General features: G+C 31.1%; 1 protein-coding gene across 4 annotated transcripts; it reads right to left on the bottom strand.

The window, feature by feature from the left end:
* Nucleotides 1–585: 585 nt before the first annotated feature.
* On the bottom strand, nucleotides 586–7,505 carry LOC144841523 (uncharacterized). Of its 4 annotated transcripts, none has more exons than XM_078697896.1 (5): nucleotides 7,368–7,505; nucleotides 5,715–5,930; nucleotides 5,019–5,337; nucleotides 2,654–2,903; nucleotides 586–2,127 (listed from the first exon to the last, which is right to left on the bottom strand). In XM_078697896.1, exons 2-5 carry the CDS (start codon nucleotides 5,889–5,891, stop codon nucleotides 1,488–1,490), a joined length of 1,386 nt encoding a protein of 461 aa, XP_078554022.1. In that variant the 5' UTR covers nucleotides 5,892–5,930; nucleotides 7,368–7,505; the 3' UTR covers nucleotides 586–1,487. The 4 variants fall into 4 exon arrangements, with proteins under 4 accessions (XP_078554022.1, XP_078554013.1, XP_078554032.1 ...); XM_078697887.1 differs by having other exon boundaries at nucleotides 7,385–7,470; XM_078697906.1 differs by lacking the exon at nucleotides 7,368–7,505 and adding an exon at nucleotides 6,412–6,536.
* Nucleotides 7,506–13,099: the final 5,594 nt, after the last annotated feature.

Raw genomic sequence — 13,099 nt, 5'->3', positions numbered from 1 at the left:
ATGTATATTTCTTCGCGTTGTCATACCAGCAAATCAAAATAATGTTGCGATATACGAAGGAGCTGTAAATATTGTAAAACTATCAATATTATTGAGGCCATGTATTAGGGTTGTGTACATTGATGAAAAACAGAAATTCTACCCTTGGCTTACGATTAAAAATAGAAACTCTACCTTTAGCCCATGATTAAAAACACATTATTTCACAACAATGTTTACCGTTTAAAGTAAAAATCATATTGCCGATTATCATAATAGTATGTGATTTTCACCTGTGAGATGTTTTCCCCCTTTTAGCGAAATGCTTAGCAAGGTCGGCCTGCAGCCTTTCTGACTACAGAGGCGTCTATTGTCATGTTTACGCTATTTATTTTTGTTTATTTTGAAGTATATATGTAAATACTTGTAAATTGGGTGATGGTATGTAATACTATAGATGTGTTTACCATAAAATAAAACTGTTCTTGATACAAAGATAACACCCTACAATTTACTAATGTAAAACGGGCTGATGTCAGATTATTTGAATCTGCACATATTTTTGTTAATAAGCTAAAAAAAAGCATTCTTTGTATAAAATAGAAATTCATTCCTATGTACTGGTATTTTTATTATTGCAATTAATTAATTAATTGTATGAATAAATTACTGAATAAAAAAATCAATTACATTATACATATTTAATACTTTATATACAATTTTACGAGTATTCCCTTGAATTACTTTTTTTTTATTAGTTCATTCTGCTTTTCAAAGTTGGATGAGAAAACGGTCGCATTAAACAAAGAGCCTGGTTCAAAACTGTTTTTTCTTTTAAAAGTAGAAGAAGTTAAATACACCACATTTAGTTTATAATATGTACTACTCTATTTATCTTCAGCAAACTGCTTAGTCTACTAGGAACAATTTATGACTCCGAAATGTAACCACAAGTGAAACAAACAACAAGCAAAAAACGGAACAGGTACAAAACCATAAACAGTGATTCATCTTTTAAAAAGACGTTAACCTTCTTTCAAAACCATCTTGTTTCAAAATTAGCACAGTACTTAATTATAAAGTTAATTACATGATTATTGTTACTGTACAAGTTAAAAATACATACACCTTCTATACAATTATTAAATAACTTTGGTTGGTTATTGCTTTACTTTGACGTTGTGCTGGAAAAATAAAATATACCACAAAACAGGACACCATAACAGGGCCGTACGCAGGATTTTATTTGGGTGGGTGCGGATTAATATATTTTGGACCATTTTCATAGTATAATATATAATACACTACAGATTTATTTTAAGACACTATGAAATGTGGACCGTTTGCAAGTTCGTGCCCGTTTGTGCGTTTGCTGCCACACAAATCATCGTTTTAATCTTCATATTAATAATATATATATTCCATGATACATATCATATAATATTATATGCAATCATTTTGTAAAATATCATATTTATTCTTTATTTCTGTAGAATAATTTTTCATAATCATTGCTCCCATGGTTTTGGAGTACGTTCCATTTTGGATGCCGTGGGTGGTTTGTTTGTTGGTTCCACCACAATATCCTCTACTCCAGGAATATCTTTACCTTCTTGTACAAGTTGTAAAATTTGCATGAACGAGGGCGCAAACAAGCTGCTATTATCACTGGACTCTTCCATTGCGACAGCACCTTCTAGTTTTGGGTCTATCACTAAATTTGTATTCAAACCACTTGGTAAATCTACAGAATGACTTTCCTGCAACTGTGATGTAGCTGCTCCACCTACTGCTCCGCCTACTGCTCCGCCTGCTACTTCTCCTCCTACAGCCGATAAATGTTGCCTTTCTGTATCTTCAAACTTCCTTACTTTTTCTTCGTCTGTAAGCAAATGTGTTTCTTCTTCAAAATCTGTCGCTTGTTCCAATTCTGTAATAATATCTGCAGATTCTCTACTATTTTCCTCTTCAGGGATAATATCTCCTTCCACTACTTGTTCTTCATTGCTGCAATCTGTTGCATTTGTCAGTATTTCTGATTCATCTTCAGTACTTGTAACATCATTTTCAGAGATAGGTTCAAATGTCTCTTTACATTTTTCATTCAGCCATGTCTCGTATCCTTCAAGTTCAATTTCAAAGTAAAATCTATATGCAAAACAAAATAGATTATTTAAAAAATATGAATATTAAAACAAAAATACAACCACATTCAATACCTATTTAAAATTGAATTACATAATAACTAAACATAATAATTCTTACCAAATAACCAAAGTAAATCTCCATGTGTATTATTTCATTTCAAGAACATTTATTACTAATTTCAATAATGGCAAAATAACAATAAATTTTTTAAAATATGACATTAAAAAAAGACCATTATTGAGGATTCTGTATATAAGATATAAGAAGAAAACAATTTCTTGTTTATTCCATATAATTTAGCAGTAAGTAAGCAACAAGAACAATGCAAAATCTAACATAAAACAAGCAGAAAATTGGTTCTACAGTAACAACTGTTTAAAAGTATCAAGATTTTATTCTTAATTTAATTTATTGAAACTACTCTATCGTTGGAACACGCTCATAAACAGTACATTCACACAAGGATATATCTTTTATATCAATGGAAATAAAATAAAAATCAATGGTGTTTGTGGTGCTCTATTACCTTGAGAAGTAGAACAGTTTAGCTTGTAACAAAAGGTTCTCCTGTCCAGACTCTTCCTTGCCTCTTTTCAATTGTGACAGGATTTGCTGAACGCCGCTTTTAAATCGCTGATCTCCATCAAAATCATAGTTATAAAATTGCTCATAAATACCATCATCTTTTAAAAATGTCAACCTCTCTATGATGATGTCAAGATTTTGGGGTTTAGGAATATTGATTAGCCACTGGTTACTCGTTCTCCGCAAGTGATCTAAAAGAAATCAAGTATTGTTGCATGAACTACTTCAGTCAATCAACTATAAATTTCTATCAATGGCATGACACAGTTTAACAATACAAATTTATTGTCACACAAGACCCATAAATGAAAATGAAACAACACGCTTCATAAATAAAGAAAAATACATAAGGTCATGACATCATTTTTAAAGTCTAATTCGAATACAATGATATTATAGGTGAATTGTTATTTATTTTTTTACAAAAGGTTAATACTAATAGAGATATACTAGTATGTAATAACAAATTACTATATGTCGTAATCTTTACACACTAAGTTTAAACTAAAAAAGAATTATATTAATGTCTCGTTTTAAATGAGCTGGAAATATAACTTAAATGGGACAATAAATTGCTGTTAACCTAATTAACAATATATAGTACATTCCAATAAAAATAAATTAGTTGAATGCCCCCGATATTATGAAACCAATTTTTAAAATTAAAGTATTAAAACATATGAATCATTAAATTTGTACACTACAGAAGTAAGAATTCTGCTGGGCTTGGCGCTTACTTACTGAAGCAAATTAGCATACAATACAAAATGATAGTGATCATGCACTTTCTCGCAAAATCATAAAAACTTCACAAGAAATATGAAAATTTGATGACCATATACTGTAAACATGCAAGGAATTAACTTTCAATTTCAATTAACTTGTTTTTCAATTAAAAAGTTTTTTAGGGATTTAATTTAAATTCTGTATTTTAATATCAAAACTAACAAATTTAATTGAAATCCCCACAAAAAAATCCCAAATTGAAAGTTTAAACCTTGCATGTTTACAACGATCACCAAATTGTCAGCTTGCTTAATATCAGCAGTTGGATAAAATATGCGTTTTATCTTTCTCGGTGGAAAATTCAAATTCAAAAATATAAACAGTATTGTAATTAACATTGAAATCTACTTTATGTGTTAGATGATGACGTCATGGTACTGCAACACTGATTTTTATATAATCCAAAACAAGAGCTATTTCAAAGATTCAATTACTAATAAATCACATTTTTAAAACAAATATTAACAAGATTGGAATGTAGGATTAAAAGCCAGGGCCACTGAAAGCATATGTGTACAACAACAGTTATACAAATATTAGGTTATATAATAATGATCAATGGCAAAACTTAGGAATAATTAACATACAAAAAAAAAGCATAATGGGGAAATTTTCTTTACGCTTTTTAACTTTCCTATTTCTGTTTTTAAACCTGTTGACATTTTATTCTTATTATTATAACTGCACAACATTTGTAATTTTTTTACTTTCAATTTTGTTTCAACCGTAAACTGTGGTAGTTCCAATTTATTAAAACTAGTTGGAAATAACTAGTATGTACTTAAAGACCCCTTCCCTGCAATTTTGGACGTTTTTTGGAAAATAATACATATATATCACTTTAAAAACATTAAACCATGTCATTCCTTGTCTTAAATGTACGTTTTATGGTAAATTATGATAAAAAGTGAGAAACAATGCACTACCTAAGTAGCTCGCGGCGATCGACCTCTTGTGGATGGTCTTAGGCCTAGCCTAGCTAGGCTTAGTTTTGTAGGCCTAGCTGGTAAACATCGGTAACGTACGAACATCGTACGCTAGCTATATACCTAGCCTGATGTTGTATAGTTGCTGCATTAATTGTCTTTCTATTTTTGCCAGACTCCGTGAATACAAATTGGGGAAAACCCGGTATTTTCGCTGAAAAGTTAGGAGTCTTCCATTTGTTTTGGCCTCACGATCGATCGAAAAGTGGGCGAATTACAGGTGAAAAACAAAAATATCAATCCGCGCGCAATGCATTTTGGGATTTATAGCGGGCCGCTATAATTATTAGAATCGACTTATTTTTCACATTTTTAACCGTTTAAAGACGAAAAAAGTTATCGCAATAGGACCATATAGTATTATTTTTACATTAAATATAGTTTGTGATCTTAAATTAGATCTAAAAAACGTAGGGAAGGGGGCTTTAACTGTTTAGGCGCTACTTATATTTGAGCAGAGCAGCAACATGAGTTCTCCCTCCCTAGAAGGAGCTAAAATGTGGATAGATTAGATATAAGGAATAATATATTTACCTTGAAATAACAAGTTAAGCATTTGTCCCAAAGGTTGCAATAAAGAACTCCACACCGTGACAATTTCTGTATCGCTGTTTAAAGCACCGGATTTACAGTCACAAACATTAACATACTTTAAGCAGAGATCAACATAACCTCTAAACATTGTCCGATGTTGTGACAACGATGGAATTCTTTGGAAGTACCTCTCATGATCTTTGGCAGACATTATTGTTAAGGCAACTTGAAGACTGTCTCGCAGTTGGTGGTTTCCCTGGGAGGCTGATATTACAGAGAATACTAATAAACCAGTTGCTGTTAGTTCTGGCTTTGATGACTAAACAAGAAAAAAACAAGCAAGATATTTTATTTGTGATAATCTACAAATTTTAATACAATATTTAAATTTTTCAATGTTCTTAGATTCAAATGGAAACATTTATGACTTCAACCTGTTTAATAAGTTGATGACTAATTAATTGTGAGCCCTATAACATTTAATAGATGTTTGTTTATCACAGTTTGAAATTATACTGTTTTTTTAAAAAAGGATGTGGGGTGTTTATATATCATTATCCTACAATGAATATTGAATAATGAATAATTTGGTGTGGAGACAATTTACCCCAATTTTGAAATGGTTTGTCCCAAATTAGAGGCACTATTTCATGGTGGTAATGATATATTTGTATAATAATGAAACACTATACTCACTTGTTCAATGTTAGCAAACCAATTGTTTCTTAAATAACTCTGAGCAAAATGTCCAGTTTGTTGATTAAATATCACATTTAGTTCACAATTTTTTAGTGAAGTTTGAGAACAAAGCTCGTCCAGACTCCAAACAAACTCCATATTCTTGTTCTTCTGATCTACGTGAGAAGCAGCCATATTGCTTGGGTCACAGAGCTACTAACACTTTATTTATACCTGCAAAAATGTACATTTTTTTTTTCAGGCAAATCATACCAAGAAATGACAGTAAGTAAACCAATAAAAAATAACACACACAAATTGGATCTTGTTGGCTGTTTACAAGGTTAATACTTATTGCTTAAAACAAATTGTTGCCTTTATATAATAATAATTATAATTATATCAAATTATAATTTAATTAAAAAATAATTTGTAATGTAGTGTAGCTAGCCTAGGCCTATATTTCAGTTTATAATTTCTACAGGTACAAGTTAAAATTTTTTCAGGCTACATGTCAAGGGAATAGTGTTATGTGACACATGCCTGCCCTAGGTAGGTAAGTCTAGTAGGTCCTAATATATATTATAATTTAGTACTAAAATGTATAGACTAATAAGCCTAGGCCTAGCTAGTACTACTAGGTAGTAGAAGTAGAGTAGGGGGCTACTCTACTAATACTATCCTGAGCTAGACAGGCCTCTTCTCGTAGACTTACTATACACGTTATTACTAGCCTACTATTTTAGTAGGACTAAGACTAGCAGGCTTAGCCTAGTAGCCTATTAATTCCTCTGTATACTGTGGTGTGGGCCCTGTCAACAAGCTAGGTGGTAGGTAGGAGGGGAGCCTAGGCTAGACTAGAGAGAGGAGAGGCCTACTCTAGCCTAGGCCCGGCTAGTTTGGGCGACACTACTCTAGTCTAGGCAGTACTGTAGGTAGTAGTAGTAGAGGGGGTTCAGGGACGATTCGGCCCTGAGACGATTCGGCCCGGGACTATTCGGCCCACTTTTGGTGGGACGATTCGGCCCACTTTTGGGCCGAAACATCCCACTTTGTGGGCCGAAACGTCTCACTTTAGACCAAATTCATATTCATTTTTTTTTTATTTATCAAGTTTTTAAAGGTGTTTAACAATCCGTATTTTATTGATATTGACAAAGTTGATATAATGTATATAATAAATTACTAAAAAAACGTAATTTTATATTCAATTTATTACTTCGAAAACCTTGTTTATTTCGTGCATTCGCCAAGCGGCCAACAGAGGGCGTAACTTATTTACATCGCGCGCGTGACTAAAAAATGATTATTTTCGACAATGTTTTCAAAATGTTTGCTTTATTGCATCTTTATCCCTAGTAGTGCTACCCCATAGTCTCTCTGAAAATAAAGTTTGGGGAAAAAAGCTTATTTTATGCTTATAAATGCATATCAAAGCCGATAAATGTAAGTGTGCCGAATCGTCTCAGGGCCGAATCGTCCCGGGCCGAATAGTCCCGGGCCGAATCGTCCCAGGGCCGAATCGTCCCGGGCCGAATCGTCTCAGGGCCGAATCGTCCCGTTACCAGTAGGGTTCAGGGACGATTCGGCCCTGAGACGATTCGGCTACTTTCTTTACTATGCCTCTAGTCTAGCCTCGCAGTAGGCTAGTAGCTAGCTGTACTAACTTACATTAAATGTTTCTTTACGTTTCAAACATGTCCATCCATCATGACTGCAGCCATGTGTGTTGGGTTTTTTTGGGTTATTTGCAGGTATATTATGTAGTTGTTTTTTGATAACAGAGAACTATCACTTATGCCATCCTCGTATATAATTAATTTCGTACGAAAAACACATTTAATTGATTATATCATTAGGTAGAGTATCATTCTTATAATTAATTATCAGTAATATAGGCCTATATAATTTTTGAAATGTTAGGGATATATTTTAAAATAACTATAAATAGATATATAATTTCACAAACACGAGATGTTCTTTTCTGCCTGAAACCTAGGCCCTAGCTAGGCCTCCTCCTCTCCTGCTCTCACTTCGTTCGTTTCGCTACCTGATCCGTGCAGGCCTAGCCTAGGCCTAGGCTAGACTGGATATTAAGATTGCAAGCCAAAAAGGTAGATTTAGAAGCATATTTTATTGATTACACATCATAAGTGTCACCCTTAACAGATAGTTAAGCTATGTTTGTAGGTCATAGGCTATAGCTTATTTTAGACAATATTTTAGCCTCCAAAAAGGGCAGATTAGTTCCGATTAGTTAGGCCTATAGTAGGCCTAGCCTAGCTAGGCCTAGCTAGGCTAGCATCTCTCTACTCTAGCTAGTAGCCTAGGTAGGCCTAGTACTACTAGGCATATAGCCTAGGCCTACTACTAGGGCTAGTCTAGCTAGGCCTAGTAGTAGTAGCCTAGTACTAGTAGGCTACTACTTAGGGTAGTACTACTACTACTACTAGCTAGGCTAGGCCCACCTGGTTAGGCCCTACTAGGGAACTGGTAGGCTAGCTAGCTAGGCCTACTTACTAGCTAATAAGTAGCTAGGCTAGCCTAACTAGCTAGCTCTATGTATTCTAGTTTTTAGGGCCTAGCTAGGCCTAGACTAGTTTATTAGGCCTTAGTTTAGGCTGATTATGCCTGCCTAGGCCTAGTTAAATAAATAGGCATATAACCAGGCTCAGGCTAAACACTCTAGGCCTATCTATATGAGACCTGTGCTATTAATTATAGGACTAGGCCTAGGGCCTTGCTAGCTAGCCAGCAGAATGGTATAGAGAGGCATAGGCCTAGCTAGGGGTAGGCTGTGGGTAATAGACAGCCTATCTATATAAAATATTAGTGTGTAAGTTGATTTCATTGCTAATGGCAAGGTATTAGGCCTGTTTATTTTCAGGTTGAAAACAATGGATAAAGAGAGATTCAATTCTACAACAAAAGAGACAAAAGTCAAACTCAAACTGATAATTAACAATGTTTCCAGTTAATTAATGTTAATTATTTTAATAGATTGTAGTGACCCTAACTACCTTACTGTTTGTGTATGGCTGTAATATTATATTAAATGTCATCACAATTAGTAAGGTTGTGAGGCTTCACAATTTCAAACAACTCTTCTTGTGTCTCTTCTTCATGTGGATGGATTAAAAAATACTGTGAGTATTGTACAGAAGAACAAACTCTTTATATGAATATATCATCATCAATCACAATATCAAATATGATCAGTGTAGTTAAAATTTGATAACTTAGCATGCATCTTATAATATCTACATCATCAATAATTAATACTCTACATCACATTGTTGGATATGATCAGTGTAGTCATAATTTGATAACTGAGCACGCATCTTTTAATATCTACCTCATCAATAATTATTAATAATAATCTATATCTCATTGTTCGATATGATCAGTGTAGTCAGAATTTGATAACTGAGCACGCATCTTTTAATATCTACCTCATAAATAATTATTATTAATAATCTATATCACATTGTTCGATATGATCAGTGTAGTCAGAATTTGATAACTGAGCACGCATCTTTTAATATCTACATCATCAATAATTATTAATAATAATCTATATCACATTGTTCGATATGATCAGTGTAGTCAGAATTTGATAACTGAGCACGCATCTTTTAATATCTACCTCATCAATAATTAATATTAATAATCTATATCACATTGTTCGATATGATCAGTGTAGTCAGAATTTGATAACTGAGCACGCATCTTTTAATATCTACATCATCAATAATTATTATTAATAATCTATATCACATTGTTCGATATGATCAGTGTAGTCAGAATTTGATAACTGAGCACGCATCTTTTAATATCTACCTCATCAATAATTATTATTAATAATCTATATCACATTGTTCGATATGATCAGTGTAGTCAGAATTTGATAACTGAGCACGCATCTTTTAATATCTACCTCATAAATAATTATTATTAATAATCTATATCACATTGTTCGATATGATCAGTGTAGTCAGAATTTGATAACTGAGCACGCATCTTTTAATATCTACCTCATCAATAATTATTATTAATAATCTATATCACATTGTTGGATATGATCTGTTTAGTTTTTTAATATCTACCTTATCAATAACTATTAATAATATCCTATATCACAATGTTGGATATGATCAGTGTAGTCATAATTTTATAACTGAGCACCCATCTTTCAATATCTACCTCATCATTAATTAATATTAATAATCTATATCACACTGTTGGATATGATCTGTTTAGTTTTTTAATATATACCTTATCAATAATTATTATTAATAATCTATATCACATTGTTCGATATGATCAGTGTAGTCATAATTTGATAACTGAGCACGCATCTTTTAATATCTACCTCATCAATAATTAATATTAATATCATATATCACATTGTTAGATGTGATCAGTGTAGTCAGAATTTGATAACTGAGCATGCATCTTTTAATATCTACTTCATCAATAATTAATATTAATAATCTATATCACATTGTTGGATATGATCAGTGTAGTCATAATTTGATAACTGAGCACGCATCTTTAAATATCTACCTCATCAATAATTATTATTAATATCATATATCACATTGTTAGATGTGATCAGTGTAGTCAGAATTTGATAACTGAGCACGCATCTTTTAATATCTACCTCATCAATAATTATTATTAATATCTTATATCACATTGTTCGATATGATCAGTGTAGTCAGAATTTGATAACTGAGCACGCATCTTTTAATATCTACCTCATCAATAATTATTATTAATAATCTATATCACATTGTTGGAACTGATCAGTGTAGTCATAATTTGATAACTGAGCACGCATCTTTTAATATCTACCTCATCAATAATTAATATTAATATCATATATCACATGTTAGATGTGATCAGTGTAGTCAGAATTTGATAACTGAGCATGCATCTTTTAATATCTACTTCATCAATAATTAATATTAATAATCTATATCACATTGTTGGATATGATCAGTGTAGTCATAATTTGATAACTGAGCACGCATCTTTAAATATCTACCTCATCAATAATTATTATTAATATCATATATCACATTGTTAGATGTGATCAGTGTAGTCAGAATTTGATAACTGAGCACGCATCTTTTAATATCTACCTCATCAATAATTATTATTAATATCTTATATCACATTGTTCGATATGATCAGTGTAGTCAGAATTTGATAACTGAGCACGCATCTTTTAATATCTACCTCATCAATAATTATTATTAATAATCTATATCACATTGTTGGAACTGATCAGTGTAGTCATAATTTGATAACTGAGCACGCATCTTTTAATATCTACCTTATCAATAACTATTAATAATATCCTATATCACAATGTTGGATATGATCAGTGTAGTCATAATTTTATAACTGAGCACCCATCTTTCAATATCTATTTCATCAATAATTATTATTAATAATTTATATCACATTGTTGGATATGATCAGTGTAGTCATAATGTTATAACTGAGCACCCATCTTTCAATATCTACCTCATCATTAATTAATATTAATAATCTATATCACACTGTTGGATATGATCTGTTTAGTTTTTTAATATATACCTTATCAATAATTATTATTAATAATCTATGTCACATTGTTCGATATGATCAGTGTAGTCATAATTTGATAACTGAGCACGCGTCTTTTAATATCTACCTCATCAATAATTAATATTAATAATCTATATCACATTGTTGGATATGATCAGTGTAGTCATAATTTTATAACTGAGCACGCATCTTTTAATATCTACCTCATCAATAATTAATATTAATAATCTATATCACATTGTTCGATATGATCAGTGTAGTCATAATTTGATAACCGAGCACGCATATTTTAATATCTACCTCATCAATAATTAATATTAATAATCTATATCACATTGTTCGATATGATCAGTGTAGTCATAATTTGATAACTGAGCATGCATATTTTAATATCTACCTCATCAATAATTAATATTAATAATCTATATCACATTGTTGGATATTATCAGTGTAGTCATAATTTGATAACTGAGCAAAAATCTTTTAATATAGATACATCATCATTAATTAATATTAATAATCTTTATCATACTGTTGGATATGATCTGTTTAGTTTTTTAATATCTACCTTATCAATAACTATTAATAATATCCTATATCACAATGTTGGATATGATCAGTGTAGTCATAGTTTGATAACTGAGCATACATCTTTAAATATCTACCTCATCAATAATTAATATTAATAATCTATATCACACTGTTGGATATTATCAGTGTAGTCATAATTTGATAACTGAGCACGCATCTTTAAATATCTACCTCATCAATAATTATTATTAATATCTTATATCACATTGTTCGATATGATCAGTGTAGTCATAATTTGATAACTGAGCATGCATCTTTTAATATCTACCTCATCAATAATTATTATTAATAATCTATATCACATTGTTGGATATGATCAGTGTAGTCATAATTTTATAACTGAGCACCCATCTTTCAATATCTATTTTATCAATAATTATTATTAATAATCTATATCACATTGTTGGATATGATCAGTGTAGTCATAATTTGATAATTGAGCAAAAATCTTTTAATATAGATACATCATCATTAATTAATATTAATAATCTCTATCATACTGTTGGATATGATCTGTTTAGTTTTTTAATATCTACCTTATCAATAACTACTAATAATATCCTATATCACAATGTTGGATATGATCAGTGTAATCATAGTTTGATAACTTTGATATAATCAATATTAAGTGGTTTGAATGATGTTTGTGGGGTGTTTTTTTTAAGTTTGCATTAAATTTACGCAGTTTAAATGGTAAAATCTGTAAATTTATCCAAAATTGACATTTTTCACCCTAAAAAGTCAAACTTAGAGCTATTTCAATAAATTGATTTCAAAAATTGTCTTCTTTTACAGTTCTAGTAGTGATATAATCAATATTAAGTGGTTTGAATGATGTTTGTGGGGTGTTTTTTTTAAGTTTGCATTAAGTTTATGCAGTTTACATGGTAAAATCTGTAAATTTATCCAAAATTGACATTTTTCACCCTAAAAAATCAAACCTAGAGCTATTTCAATAAAATTATTTCATAAATTGTCCTCTTTTACAGTTCTAGTAGTGATATAATCAATATTAAGTGGTTTGAATGATGTTTGTGGGGTGTTTTTTTTAAGTTTGCATTAAGTTTATGCAGTTTACATGGTAAAATCTGTCTATTTATCCAAAATTGACATTTTTCACCCTAAAAAAGTCAATCTTAGAGCTATTTCAATAAAATTATTCCATAAATTGTCCTCTTTTATAGTTCTTGTAGTGGTATAATCAATATTAAGTT

This window comes from Antedon bifida, chromosome 1, assembly GCF_963402885.1.
Source record: "Antedon bifida chromosome 1, ecAntBifi1.1, whole genome shotgun sequence".
Classification (NCBI taxonomy): domain Eukaryota; kingdom Metazoa; phylum Echinodermata; class Crinoidea; order Comatulida; family Antedonidae; genus Antedon; species Antedon bifida.
Note: the sequence above shows the minus strand (reverse complement) of the source record. Positions and strands in the feature narration are given on the sequence as shown.